Here is a 15,044-nt window from a genome sequence, read left to right as displayed (position 1 = left end):
TGTCGCCCTTTCTTCTTTTTACGCAGACTACATGTACATTTTATCAAAAAAAGCTAAAGATAAGCAGCCGTTTGTTTGCATGAAAAAGCCGATAATGACACATTAGCCAAAAGTTAAAAAACAATTAATTAATCATTAAATGAATTCATTCTTTAGCTCACATGGAGCATCCAGTGGCACTGGTTGAAGAAGCATTTAAGTACCAATTCTACTGTAACTATACTCTGCTACTCATAAGTAAAATGAACATGATGTGTGTGTTTGTGTCACACACAACCTGCAGCTCACGGCCTCTAGCGTGTTCAAATCTAGCCCAATCCAGTTTTGTTTTATGCATTCTTTGCTCTATTCCCTTCCAGTTTCAGCCACCTAATCCTTAATATTGTTTTGTAAGTAGGTGCAGAGACTTGCATCAATAGTACTGCTTAAATTTGTCTCACTGACCTGCGTGAACCAGAGGAGAGGGGCAAGTGAGTTTGGAACAAATCTTGCTACGGGAGGACAATATGTTTGTTTAAACAGGCAAAATGCCTGTTTTATATATATATATAGTTACCCACAGCCTCCACATTTTCAGTCTTGGTTCTCAGAATTATTTGGGTTAACTTAACAATTAGGCTTTTTGATTGTAACTCAGTACGAAGTTAAAATGTAGATTATATTCGGAGGGAATACATTAAATATCCAAACCAGCTGACAAGCCAAAGAAGCTTTGCAGTTACAGTAAAACCATGCAGGCTGTGCACTGCGTTACCATAGGAACTATGCTTTCAGTTGGTGAATAAGAATGGGTCATGTATGTTTTATTCCTCACACAAATATAACCACAAGCATGGTCTATAGCTTACTGCTGTTGTCAGATCTACCGCTTTGAAAAATGTTCAATCAATAGAATTCCACGTTGATTTGGTCAATGGCTTAGTCTTAATGTATGTGTCATGTTAAATTCAACAGGCATTTAGTACTAATTTGTACAAGTACTAACAGAAGTCCTTTTGTCTTTGCAGTTTCTTCTGTAATGTGTTTTTTTTTTTCCCCGTTCACTCAACCTGCTCCTTTTATTAATAAAAATTGTAAATAAATCAGATGACTTAATCAGACTAAGAAAACTCAACAAAAGAAAAACACAAAAATGTGTTCTTTAAGGTGTGAAAACATATATCCCCCACCAAACACAGCATTAACGGTGCGGTGTGACTCGTGCCCAACAAAAGCAGGGCAACAGTGCTTACGCACAGCAAACACATACACAGAAAAGTGACAATAAGCCAGAAACTGCTTCCTCTTTAAACCATGTTTGTGTCATGCCGTCTTTGTTTCTTACAAAAGCCTGAAATGTCATCATTTCAAGTGTAAAAAGCTAGAACCTATTCACCTGATAGAGCCAAGACTGTGACACAGAGGCATAATAATATAATAATTCTTAGTATTCACTCATTCACTCTCTCTCTCTGAAGAAGCGCTCCCGAGGTTTCGGCAACCTTTGTCAGGGAGTTATTTCCTGTGGCACTGCCCACTATCTTCCCCATTAATCTGCAGCATACAAAGATGTCGAGATGCGACTTCCAATCCCTCCTCGGCACCACATTATGGCAATCCAACCTCATCGAGAAAAGTGGTCAAGGGCACACTGTCGAGGACAGCTGAGCAAGGAGCATATTCCTTTTATGTATTAGTTTGCTAGTCTCTCATAAATGTATTGATGAAAACCCAGATGATCATTAAGGCTTAAATTGAAATAACGACGATAATGACTCAATAGTTACGTTACATAATATAAAAGTGCAAAACCCCTTGATATATCGCGGGTTCGCCTCTAACCCTCATTTCACCGTTTGAAAAACAGCCATTACCTGGACGGGCACGTGCGGCCGGGTAAGACTGATGTCTCCACACATGCCACAATGCGTGATTCGAGAGTTATGGCCAATAGTCCCAATCTCCTGCAGATAAATTTACAGCTGACATATAATGACCGCACACCCGGCTGAGCTCACTGTAAATCCACCACATGGATTGTCCTTGAGAATTCTGTTAAAAAAACCTGCCCAGCCTCCAAAAGCAGACGTAGCCTTAATCGAATTTTGCAGCATTCGTATAGACACCCCGGTTCTAAATGACCGTAATCTCCCACAATCTTTAAACTCTGTTTTTATATCTGCTCCCATGAATGCTTTAATATCGACTTCATGTCATATGAAACAAAAATTTAAATCCACTTACTACTATTTTAGCAGATGGAGATATTTTGGGAACTGCTTGGGATACACAATTAATTAATTAATTAATTAATTAAGGTAAAGTATGTAATAAACTTTTGTGCGACTTCTACACGTACAAATGCACAGCACGTGCAGTTACATGGGTTTGGCAGCCATTGTGTAACAGTAATAAATGAGACATCGGAGTCCAATTTGCATAAAAAAAGACTTTTGGAAAACCACTGTCTTTTCATTCATTTTCAAGACCAACAAACAAACAAACAAAAAGAAAATTGTGGCGATACAAAAAATTTAATCATTTGGTCTGAAGCAGCAACATAAGAAAACAAATCTACAGTTGATGACATTTTAAAGACCCGAAGACAAAAGAGTGGTCATGCTAACTTCTTGATTTATTGTTTTAAATATTCAGTGTGCCTTTTAAACGTGTCCTCAGATAACCTGCGTAGATACCGTCTGTGTAGATATCCAGCAGAGTGTTATTCTCTGAATCTAAAATGCTTTGAAGTGCTCGAGCAAAATAGCACCCTAAGGTCACGATGTTTTCACTACCCGACAATCCAGACATCAAATCCGTTGGAATTTGCGCAGACTGACTGCGGGGCTTGTGTGCTGTGGGTTTGTCCTGGGACTGACCCGTGACTTTGCTGGTCGTCACAGGGACTGAACAGCCATCCAGCAGCTGTGGCCTCCGGTCCAAGTCTCTCTCTGTGCACGAGAGACATAATGGTGTCAGTGTTGGTGGCGCTAAAGAGCCCGTTTGTTGATGTTGAAGATTTTGACAGTGTGGTCGATGCTGGCACTGGCAAGCTGGACCCAGGAGCTCCCCTCCTCGAGTTCAGTCTCTCTGTCATTTTGTCCAACACTCTCGCTGTTCTCTCGATCCGCTCGGCCGGCCCTGGGCCTCCAGCAGAGCCGCTTGACTGCCAAAGCGTGGCTTTGTCTATGAAAGGATGCGTAATGAAGGCAAAACAACTGTCTAAAAATGGACAAAAAAAAAAAAAAAAAGCAACCATACATGCTGTACAATCTTCCCTTCTCAAATAAAAAAAAAAAATGCAGAGATACATGCACAATAAATTCTATCCCGAGCATCGGTTCCAGAAGGAGACAGAAGTGAAAAGCATTACGCCCAGATCAGCTGACATGATTCAACTTTCCAGCAGGAAGGCTCGTCTGAGGAGCAGTGGCCTTTTTATACAAAGTGACTAAAAATAGTACTCTGTAGTTGATCTTGTGAACTTTACAGATAATGACCCAAACAGCGAGTGGGATGCAACACACACACAAACGCACAACGCCAGTGTCGATGGATGGCCTCTGTCTTTTCTGCTCCCCTCTTCAAAGGAAGCAGCTATTCACTCCATCAGCCTTCTGTCTTTTTCTGCCAAACCATAACAAAAAGCTTCTGCCTCTCAGCAGACTTTAAACTGAAGCTGCACCCCTGTCACTGTGATAAACTGCCCATTACACGTAATGCCAGGGCCACTTGAGGCCTTTTTCAAAGTTGCTTCCGATAAAGTCGATGTGATAAGGATACGAGGTGTCAGTTTCTCCACAGCTGATCCAGTCCCCTCCTCCGGCAGTCTGCTGGCCGGGGCTCCACCTGTGCAGCAGGATCCGTCCACACTCCAGGCCAACTGCGAGCAGGTAACTGTGGAACATGCCAGAGAACACATGTGCATGCATCGTATCACTGCAGAGCAGATCTTTGGAAAACTCTTATTCCCTTTTCCCTAGTTTCAAAGAAAAATCGGATACTTTGTTTTTTTTTTAATCTGGGGCCTATTTTCATATAATTTTGTATCAGGTAAAAACCTCAAGAAAGTTTCCAAAATTGAGCAACAGACTTTAGCCTTTTTGTAACTACTGGTTACAATCTAATAAATGATCTTCCTCAGACTGTTTTTTATGTTAATGAAGGTAGAATTAGAAATTAGAAGCTTTGCACGCTCATTTTCCTAACAATGTCTGACCTAATAATTGGCATATCTATAGTATCGTATTTATCTGAGCATTGGTTGTAACGTCACACAGAGGCAGAGATAACTGAAGTGACCTGAAAGACCACCTACTGTAGCTCAGGAAACTTCTGGTGTTCCTTTGCTCTCTGCAGGGAGAACAATGCCAGCTGTGGAGCTACAGCTAATGAATATATGACTTTGATAAAACGTCACAGCGATGGAACTTGTAGAGATAAAACCACTGCATTTGGTCTACGGTGCACACTAACTGGAAAGCTATCCACAGCCTCACAAATTCTAACAAACTGGTAAGAGTGGAACAACGATGGTGATCAGCTCAGCTGGCAAGCATGCTGGATGGGGATCACAAATATAAAATCAAAGATGGCGAAGAGGGAACAGCTGATTTCTGTGTTTACCTTCAGCCACATACTAATCTCAGCCTGTGAATGATGAAAGCGAGCATTTCCACTTAGATTCAACCTCTAATAGAACAAACCAACAGTTTGATTACATTTACATTGTCACTTTGGGAAGCCTGAAATAAAATGTACTTTTTTTTCCCGGCTGTTTTTTCTCAGATTAACTCATTAGCTTTAACAGAAAATAAACAAACACCGCAGACAACCGCCAACAAAGTAATAGTTGTATATAAATGTGGACATTAAACAGAAAGACAACCATGACTGAAAGCATGTGTGTGTACCTGTTATCAGAGCAGAGTACAGGGCAGAAAGCTACAGCAGTAGCAGAATCACCCACATCCAAAATGGATGAACTTGGTGTAATCTCCAGAGGAAGCACAGGCTCTTCAGAGCACTCCAGTCCGCACGGGCCCCACACTATCACCTACATGCACACACCCCCACACACACACACACACACAACTTTGTATGAGCAATCTGAAATGCTAACTACTCAAAGTGCAACCATCTGCTTTATCACTTCATTACCTTCAAAGCAAATTAGATTGTCATGTTTTAGAATTAAGCCAACATTGCGAAGATTACCCTCTTGTCCCGACTGGATGTCACAAAGTATTTGCTGTCGGGGCTCCAGTCACATGACCAGATGATTCGACTGTGTACGGCTGTGTCCTTCCCCGTGTGTGCGCACAGTGAGAACAGGGGCTCTGCAGAGAAACAGAGATGATATACAATTGAATTCAAACCCAATACTCGAGTGTTATCAGCCAGACAACACAACATATATTTTGTCGCATTTCATTTGTCTCCTTTTCAGCAGCGGATGAGCTGGTAGTAAAACTCTGTTATGATTATTGTACTATGACATCAGCGCGTCTGGATCCCTGCCTCACTGCTCTGGTCACAGAGCCTCTCCACAGCAACAAATAAACAGCCCAACAAGGCAGGGAACCTCATTCCAGCCCTCTATTTCACTCAGTTTTGGTTTATGACCTGCTGCTGTTTATTTCCCCGGCCCAAGTCATTTCAGACCTCAGATTGGTTTTTCCCAGAGAGCTTGTTTGTACGCTGCTGGTAGCCCCCCCGTCTGTGGGTCTGCAGAAGTCGTGCTTTCCATGCATGCACATGGATGTGTAAAACCTCAGCACCACTGCAAAAGGCTGAGCTAACCACCGTGTAGCAACTGTGTGTTTACAACACTCTCCTGTAAAAAACCTGCACGCTTGATGGTGTTTTATTTGGGACAAGCACTCCCCTTCATCCATTAGCAGGACTCTGAAAGGCATCATGGCTGTTTAGTCCGATCACAAAGAAGGACAGAAGCAATACACGGCAGCACATACGAACAACTACACACATGCGATTAAAAACTACGCCAAAAGGGAGAATAAAAGGAGAGATGGGTAACGGTGTCTCTTGAAAAAGATGCTGGGCTGCTCAACTTACAAGAAAGGGCAAAGTGGAGGTGGTGAGGATGGCAGGAGGACACGCTGACACAAAACAGGTAGGAGGCAGAAAATGTGTGAATAGAGGGAGTCAGTCTGTTTGATCAGCACTGACTTCGTTTAACCTTCCCTCGTCTAGCCGGTGAGGTTCTGTGCGTTCTTCACAATCACCTTGAGTGATTCAGCAGCCAACCAGAGCAGACGCCCCAACCCCCCCCCCACGAGCCTCCCTCAGTCTACCCTCCCCTGTTACAAACACACACACACACAGACACACCGTTGTGCCTCTGTGCAGCCTGCCATCAGGCGAACAGGAAGAGTGCGTGGCCGGTTATCCTCTGTCAGTGCACATTAAGACCATCCGGAGCAGCCAGCAGAAACATGAGATGCTTTACCAGGAGGAGGTGAGAGGTAATCCTCTGGGCTTAGATGTCGTGCTCTGCTCATCTTCAATGCAGGATTGAGTTATTTGTCAGAGTCAGGCCGCTGAGATTGTCTCAAATAGACAAACTCCACGAACACACTCTTGTTTTGTACAACATGGGCCCTTAAACTGAGGGGCATTAGCCAACAGAAATACTGATTCAATTTCAGACGTTCTTTGTTAAGAAATAGGTTGTTGAAAAGGGTTTATGGCCGATTTTGATTCATGTTTAGTGTTCTCATGCCACAGATGTAATTTAGTACAAATCAGACGCATCCCCGATGGCACTGTCTGATGGAGACTAAACTAATAATCCTGAAACTTCTTCTCCGAATAGAACTTGCACTCAACCTTTGTTTAAAAAATGCGATTTCATTTTTTGCGCAGTCCCTCGTCAACGTTAAGTCAAGAACACATCTATTATACACTGCATCAAACAAGCTAAATATAGATAAGATTGTCACAACTAGCTGAAGTAGGAACATGAAGGAAAAACAAACCGGAGCAGGAGAGACATTTTGTTCCTGTTGGACAGGAGCAAATCAGAGAAATCTTTGATCGTAAGATTAGTACCAGATGTACGTAGAAAGGGGTTTAACAACATCGGGGGAAAAAATAAATGAAAGAAATGTTTAAATCCAAAACTGTAAGAAGGGTAAAACTTTAAAAATTTGTCCTGCGAGCACACCTGAGGGGTCCACGGGATTATTTAGCATCTGGTTGTAAAGATGGTTTCACAGTTAGATCCTCAGACCGAGCAGATGCTGACAGTGCTGGAACAAATGGGTTTCTGTAACCCCTTAATGCAACTCCAAAAACAAAACCAGCTGGTAATAAATGGACAAAGTGGACAGAAATAAAAATAAAATGAAAAAAGGTGCACGAGGACATGAAATCATAAGCAAGGCCTCTGTAAGGCCACATAACTGGGTCACCCATTCAAACAAGTTTTGATCAACTCAAAGAAACTTTTCATCCTGATCCTCACGTCAGTGTAACCCATGAAAGTGAGTTAACGTTACATTAATATTTGTTCAATATTGTGCTTTCTCAAGTTTTCAGTTTCCTCCGGTGTATAATTCAGATTGTTGTAAGTATTTAAGGTCTGCAGAGTTACCATCCCCCAAAATCTGCTTTAAGGAAAAACATGTAGTCCTTCCTACAGAGGATGCTGCTCCTGAGCTACATAAGACCTCGCAGCCCGGGCTCTCGTTTCCAAACTTGGCTAAATCCCGAAACATATAAAAGGCCTGCCCAGCGGCTAGTTTGATGGGCTGCTAAAGGCTCCATATTGACCTGAGGGTGATCTTGAAGAAGAAGCTGTTTTGCCCTAATTGCACCACATGTGAGCAGACTGGGTCTTTCTTAAAAAAAAAAAAGGTGCAAAAGCTAAAACACAGCATTTCAGAAAGGATGTGAAGGACCCGAACAGTGTGTGGGGAAAAAAATAAATAAAAATTTTCCTCAACGTTTAAGCATTTAAACTCTTTCTACGAGCCCCCTAAAATAAAATAATGATCTTGCATATTAAGGACCCTTTTAATGTCCATTCCCGTTTGAAATTACTGCTGATTGACACACTCCAGTTCAAATGATGGAGATTGGCTGAGAGGATGTGTTTAAATGTTGCTACTTTTGGACTAGATTCAACCAATGCATCACTGCTTTGGCTCTTTACAGAATTATTTAGGGAATCTTTCCATTAAGGCCAGCTCGATGCTCAACTTGGAACAAATCTGCTCAGTGGGTTTTACCTTATTTTAATTAATTTGAATTGGGATAGCTTGTGTCTGCCAGAAGGGCTCCAGTGTTGTGTTTTTGTCTTGAAATTCAATCAAACAGATTTTTAATTAAATTAAATTTGTTGGCAAAGCCCCAGGAAGAACTGATATCCTGTTATGAGCCTCGTGGTTATTTTCCTCTGCCAGCCAGTTAGTTTACATGCACATCTGTCCAGACTCATAAAATGTTAAGCGAAGACCTAAAAAAGACTTAATACAAGTCTATAATGTATCTACTTTTTGTTTGTTAGCCAAACTGGTTGTGGTAGAATACAAACGTGTAGCCATGACTGTAGACTTCCAATGTATTGATGCTTCAAACTGGCAGCAAGTCAGATCTACATCAGCCCTTTGAACTTGTGACTTTTAAATATAATTGCTTCATCATTTCACTATTAGGGGTGGGTATTGGCAAAGAAGTCACGATTCGATTCGAATCACGATTCGCATGCCACGATGCAATACTATCACGATGCATCACGATACTTGAATTATTGCGATGCATCGCTATGCATTGCAATATTTTCACTGAACATACTTAAAAAAAAAAATACAGCCATTACCAGTGGCTGACTGGCTGTGTATGATCTGGATAGTGTCTTCAATTGATACATAACTCAAAGCAAATCAATTCATAACTGTATTTATTGAAACAACTTTTGGAGGTATTGCCATTAAAACAAATATTACTATTACTGGACACACTCATCACAAAAAGTGCATAGGATTTATAAAACTTAAAATAACAAAATAGGGATGATCAGTACAGACAAAAAAAAAGTGCATAGGCTTTATAAAACTATAAAAAAATTAAATAAATATTGCAAACATCCCTTGCAGCAAAATGCATCAATTGCATGTGTCCTATCATTAAAGGCATAAAAAGCCCCCAAAAAAATAATTTAAAAAATTTAAATTAAAAAAAAAAAATTGATACTTGGCGTCAAGAATCGATGCAGTAGATCGCAAAAATTAGAATCGCGATGCATCGTCATGACTATTATTTTGCACACCCCTATTCACTATATGAGACATTCATGTTCAACTTTGTCGTAATGAGCTCTCGTTTCTCACCTGGACTCTCTGGTGTGGGCGGGTTGCGTCTCCACAGCGACCAGGTGCGATCTCGGGAAACGGCCAACAGTTGCTGTGCGTCAGGTGAGAAGGCCATCTGGGTAACAGTGAGCGTGTGACACGGCAACATCTGCAACTGGCGCCATGTAGTTGTGCTCCACAGCAGCACTGCCGCATGTTCAGCTTTGGATGCCTAGTGAGACAGCGTCATCAGTGCGAAAGTCAAAACCTGAAAATGTGTGTTTTTTGTGCGGGCTGCACGGGTTTTTTTCTTTCTTTATGCGTATATACCCTATTTACAATCTTTTCTATAGTTCACTATGGCTCATCTTTCTCCTGGAAATGACTTTGTAATTTCTGTTTCGAAAAGGTCTTTGAATAGATTTTTCTTCCTTGCCATGGGCAGTATTGTGTGTTGCATGAACATAAAGCTGCTATTCTCATTGGCAATATCTAACTTCACGTTGAGGAAGGTGAAACATGATGTACTGCAGATGAGAATGGCAGCATTATGCGTGTTTCAGCACAACCAGTGTAGTTGGACATGTCAGGACATGTACAACCAATCCCTGACTGACAGCTTACGGTGTTAAAAATGAGAATGTCTGACATAAAGCTACCTTCTTTGATCTAATGCTTTTTGCACAGGAGAATCATGCAGTTCTGACTGTGCCATGCTCTTCTGTCTGGGTTCTAGCAGACTGACCTTGCATGCGGATGCAACCACTGTCCTGGCGCTGTCAGACGCAAGGCAGAACATCTCAAAGCCGTGGCCGTACCTGAAGAAAAGAGATTTACTTATTCCAAAGCGATGGTTTGAGCTCAAACCATCATCAACTGAAGACAGGTAAATACTTTGACAGGGTAAAATGAACACACTGATCTGTGTTGACTAGCTCTTCTTGTGCTGACACAGATGAACGATGATGATGTAGTAACCGATCACTCAAAGCCTAATTGCTTCTGGCTTGCCGTCACATGGTAATTTCAAAATGTCAAATAACTAAAATCACAGTCTGCGACTCAGCAGAATTTTTTTTTTTAACAACCTTTTACCAGGAAGCTTTCAAACACTGCAGCAATTTGTCCACGACCGTTAGAGCATTTTTTATGGCACCAAAATAATTTGGCCACTTACTCATTTTGATGTTTCTATTATGCTGTAAATGATTCAAGAGGTGAAGCCAAATGGAGGCGGAAAAATGCGTTTCAACACACACAATGTCCACACCTTGAATAAAAGGCCACGCAATACGTCATGTTTATGGCAGATTGACTGGTAAATGGATTTAGCATTGGCAACAAATGGCAGCAATATATTCACCCTGGAGGAGGCGGCTAATGGCACGGCAGGAAGCTGGATTCTGATTGGCTGATAAATACGCAGCAGCAACTATGGGAAGCCTCTGGAAATCCATAATTTTCAGATACAATAAACCAAATATCCGAAAATGTTGCTTCATGAGGAGCCACGTTAAAAACTCTTTAAAAGGGAAAACAAGAATTTGAAATAGAAATATGTCAAATATGCAGAGTACACCACGTGTTTTAGTTTTTCCTCTACAGAAAACATATTATTTCTCGGGAACAGCTTGGGAGATCTGCGTGACACAAACTAATCCAAATGTCTGAAATAGGAGCTAGAGCAGCAAATTTTGTGGGTGACATTTAGCTCAAAAGGACAGCAGACTTTGTTCAGGCTATACAGTCTTGATGACATCTGTACAGACTTTTAGCATTCTCCCAACAAAAGCACACCTAAACAGCATCACTGCCACAGCATTCTGCGCTGACGTGCCACCCCGCTTGGTTTGCACTTAATGGCGCCATCATTCGTTTTTCAACAGGTCAATGACCCAAAACACGCCTTAAGTAAAGGGTTTTAATGAAGGAAGAGTGAAGGAGGGCTGCATCTTGGTCACCACAATCACCCGACCTAAACTCGAATGAGATGCAGTGAAAGCCATTAGACCGCGTCTGATATGGCCTGGAGCACCACCTGAAGAAAGATGGCAGCTTCCCAATAAGAGCCTTATTGATAAACAATAACAGGGAGAAATGAAGACCCAAGCTTTTTATATACGATGTAATAATTAGTGCAATGAGCATCAGCAGCAATAAAATGAATTGATGAACAAGATGTAAAGAGTGGATGTAGATGTATGCCTGCACTGTAAATCTTAACACCATAAGAGAGACAAATACCTTAACAGCCCCTTTTTCCACGCGTGATCTATACATCTATACATATACAGTGCATTTAATTTTCTCAAAATTAGGCGTTTTATACATGTAAAAATATGAATATCGCTGCTGCCGTCACATCTAACCCTAAACACCATAAACTGAGCATTATGTGCATCGATAAAATGTTGAGATCAATAGACACAACTTGAAGAGCATTAATGGAAGGTTGTAGGTTTTCAATGTCAAGTTGTGCAGCTTCAGCTATAACACGACACAGCACACTGTGTGCAAATGATTATCACAGTTAGATAATCTTGTTTATCTATTAAGCCCGTCAACGGTCTGGGGTTGATTCCATTTGAGCATTTGGAAGTTATTACTATGAACCTGCAACATATGGTGAAAGGAATTCTCAAAGTAAAGGAAACAGGCCATTATTAGGCTAAAACAAACAAACAAAAAAAACAAATTCATCAGAAACATAGTGGTAACATCAGGTGTGGCCAAATCAAGACACTGGTGAGCTTAGCAAAATCAGTCCTGGACATCCACAACCATGCCTAGAATGGATTCTGAATTGTACCGTCTGCTCTGTTTCAGCCAAACGCTTAATGGACAATAAGCTAAAGACAGACTGTACAAGTGTTTGAAGGTAAAGTTTCGGTACTCACAGTTTCTGGACCTCAGGCCAAAGTGTGTTCTGGAGAAGATGATCCTCTGGTGGTGGCTCTGTGTACACACACACACACACACACACACACACACACAAACAGTATACTTTGACATCCTTACTCAGCTGCCACTCGCAAGGCTCTGAAAATGAAGCTGTTCGAAAAATTCAAATACAATCAGTTCCGATTTATTAAATAAAGATTATATCCAAGTGAATATCATAATTACGCCTTTTTTAAATCCCTGTACAGTGAACCAGCGATAGATAGGACAATGAATATATCTGTGAATATGTGAGGCGCATAATTTAAAGAGAAAAGAAAAGCCATAGAGAGGAACAGTGAGAAAAGGAATGAGCCAAAAGCGACATGCCACACTAAGAACACAATGATTGCATTGAGAAAATATTCTCTCACGTTCATTTCTCTTTGCATTTGGCTTGCGTGAAATCCTCAGCCCTAAAACTAAAAAAAGGTTTTTGAAACAACTGCAGTTTTATCTTCAGTTCTTCACTGCTGCAGGTTTTAAGTGGGATCAGATCAGACCGCAAGCCAATCCTCCCTCTCGAACCACCAGATCTGCGCAAGCACGATGGAAAACTGCACTCCTCGCCTCATAGGTTATTGTTATTGGTCACCGTCTCCCCATTTAGCCTAATTATTCATTTCTCTCCCTGCCTGCAGAAGCCAAATAACAAAATGCATTGTTAACAACAGTCTCCACACTCGGTTGATACCCACACAGCCCGGGGTCATTGATACTTAAACTTTGCAATCACATAAGCCTGCTTTCTAATTAGCGTTGCAGATTAAGGAGTAGCTTCAATCATGCTGATGACAGCCCTTGACACTCTCTGGCCCAGGGGTCTTAAAACACTGGGCTACTTTCTTCTCATTTCATTTCACATCTGCTCGTTTCCTACAATTAGTTTCTCTTCTCTCCTTCTTCATTCTGTTTCTTTTATTTCTTTTGATCTGTGTCCTTTCCAAACCTGCCACAAATGCAATATTCCTTCTCTCATATTTGAGATATTCTTAATCATTTAGGACAATTTTTTTCGATTCACATTGTAATTAGATCCAGTATTTTTCTTGCCATGCTCCTATATATATTTTTTGCTCTTGCAAGTGTGCTTGCTGCCACCTCTTGCTCCGCCACTATAAGCAATCCACTCTTTTCCTGATGAAATACCATCAGCATCTAGCACAACACACTATGGACTCCAGAAGTGGAGCAATAACCAAGTGTCCATCTGGCTGCGTATCAATATCTCTTATTTAAATAACTGGTGACAGCCAAAAGCGCACTCTTAAATGTGTCCTGAAGCTGTTCACTGCCAGGGAAATATGATAAGTTGGTTTAAGTAGTTTCACTGTACCAGTCAGGTTGAGCGGGTGAAAATAGGATTCTTGGTATTGGTCCGATTTACTGTTGAAATGCTCCGCTTCTTCTATGGTTTTTGGGACGAGGTCACCTGTAAATCAAAATCATTTGGCAATTACATTACATAAAACTATGAATGAAAAATGATAATCAGACAAAACTTGGCCCCAATGTGAGCCGGAAACACTCAACTGCAGTGCAGGGTAGGTACTTTACCTTGAAATACAGCCTTGTTGGACAGACCCAAGGCAGGCGTGCTGGCTCCTTCCGGAAGGTTGGCAGAGTCCTGGCAAAAACCCGAAAGAAGAGAGACGTTCAAAACTCAGAAACTACGCAGGACTTTGAAGTAGACTGCGTGGTCCACTTTGCACTTTTTTTTTTTTTTAACAGGGGGAAAAAGCATTAATTTGGGATCTGATCCCAGAACAGGGAACTCACATTGGAAGCCAGCAGCTTTTCTTTTGAGGTCCCAGATATGTTAGCAAAGTTCTCCACAAAATTGCGAGGTGCTTGAAACACTCTCAAGACTTTCTCATCGGCTCCCGACACAAACTGAAACCTTCCAATCATGGCCAGGCACTGCATGTCATAGCCGTGGATCTGCGGCCGTGAGATTTCATGCCAGGTTGCCTGCAGTGGTAAACGACACAAAAAGATACTGTAAAGGTGCAGATGCGTTCGTGTAGTTTCCAGTGGAGGCGTCAGCCTTCTTCAGCTGATCTGATTGGAGTTTAGGGATTTGGTATGAAACCAGAATTTGACACCAAGCAAAAAAAAAAAAAACTTTAATCATTTTCGTTTTCAAGGGAAATATTTTCAGCTTCAAAGTGAAAACATTAACACCCACAGGGAAACGACGGAGGGCTCTCCTACAATTACCAGATTTTCATCTGCCAACAGACAGGATTACCATGTGACTCAGATGGTGTGATGAACATCATTTTATCCTTGGTAATAACCCACTATAAATGTAATATGTGTATCAGTGAGGGCCAAGAGGTCACTTAAGAAACCACCCCACTCCCTCCATGACACACAACAGAGGCAGCAGAGCTCATTCTCTAACATTCATTCAGCTCCACAACCTAAAAGAATGCTTCAGAAAATCAGTCATACCACAGAGGTGGTTACCCATCTCTAAAACTTCAATGTTCTTTGAAAATTTCTAATCTAACATGAAGTTTATCTCATCCCATCATCGGTTTGTACCTGTTTGCTGTCTTGCCTCCTCCATGGAGTGAACAGTCTGGTGGTCTGGTCTGAGCCTACACTAAGGATGAATTCACCCTCAGGATCCCAGCTCAGGTCTTGGACTGCATTAAAGTGACCCGATATCACGACTCCTGGTCTCCACTCCCCCTGGAGGGAGAACATTGTAATAGTCAGATGACAAATGTGTAAACCAAAATCCTGGCTGCCAAACGGTAAACTCCAACACTCGTGTTTATGGCCGTAGTGATCAACTGT

The 15,044-nt window shown here is 41.5% G+C and overlaps 1 protein-coding gene across 1 annotated transcript in view; it reads right to left on the bottom strand.

Annotated features, from left to right (window-relative positions):
- Nucleotides 1-2,502: 2,502 nt before the first annotated feature.
- elp2 (elongator acetyltransferase complex subunit 2) overlaps nt 2,503-15,044 on the bottom strand; it is a 32,725-nt gene continuing 20,183 nt past the window's right edge. Inside the window, exons 12-22 of the mRNA XM_075449802.1 lie at nt 14,787-14,936; nt 14,016-14,207; nt 13,794-13,863; nt 13,573-13,668; nt 12,194-12,251; nt 10,042-10,114; nt 9,336-9,528; nt 5,197-5,318; nt 4,893-5,035; nt 3,763-3,876; nt 2,503-3,165 (exon numbers count right to left, since the gene is read on the bottom strand). Coding sequence (XP_075305917.1) covers nt 2,970-3,165; nt 3,763-3,876; nt 4,893-5,035; nt 5,197-5,318; nt 9,336-9,528; nt 10,042-10,114; nt 12,194-12,251; nt 13,573-13,668; nt 13,794-13,863; nt 14,016-14,207; nt 14,787-14,936 — 1,407 coding nt within the window. The 3' untranslated portion in view covers nt 2,503-2,969. The remainder of the gene's footprint in view (nt 3,166-3,762; nt 3,877-4,892; nt 5,036-5,196; nt 5,319-9,335; nt 9,529-10,041; nt 10,115-12,193; nt 12,252-13,572; nt 13,669-13,793; nt 13,864-14,015; nt 14,208-14,786; nt 14,937-15,044) is intronic.

This window comes from Odontesthes bonariensis, chromosome 18 (genome assembly GCF_027942865.1).
Source record: "Odontesthes bonariensis isolate fOdoBon6 chromosome 18, fOdoBon6.hap1, whole genome shotgun sequence".
Lineage (NCBI taxonomy): Eukaryota > Metazoa > Chordata > Actinopteri > Atheriniformes > Atherinopsidae > Odontesthes > Odontesthes bonariensis.
This window is presented reverse-complemented; position numbering and strand designations above follow the sequence as displayed.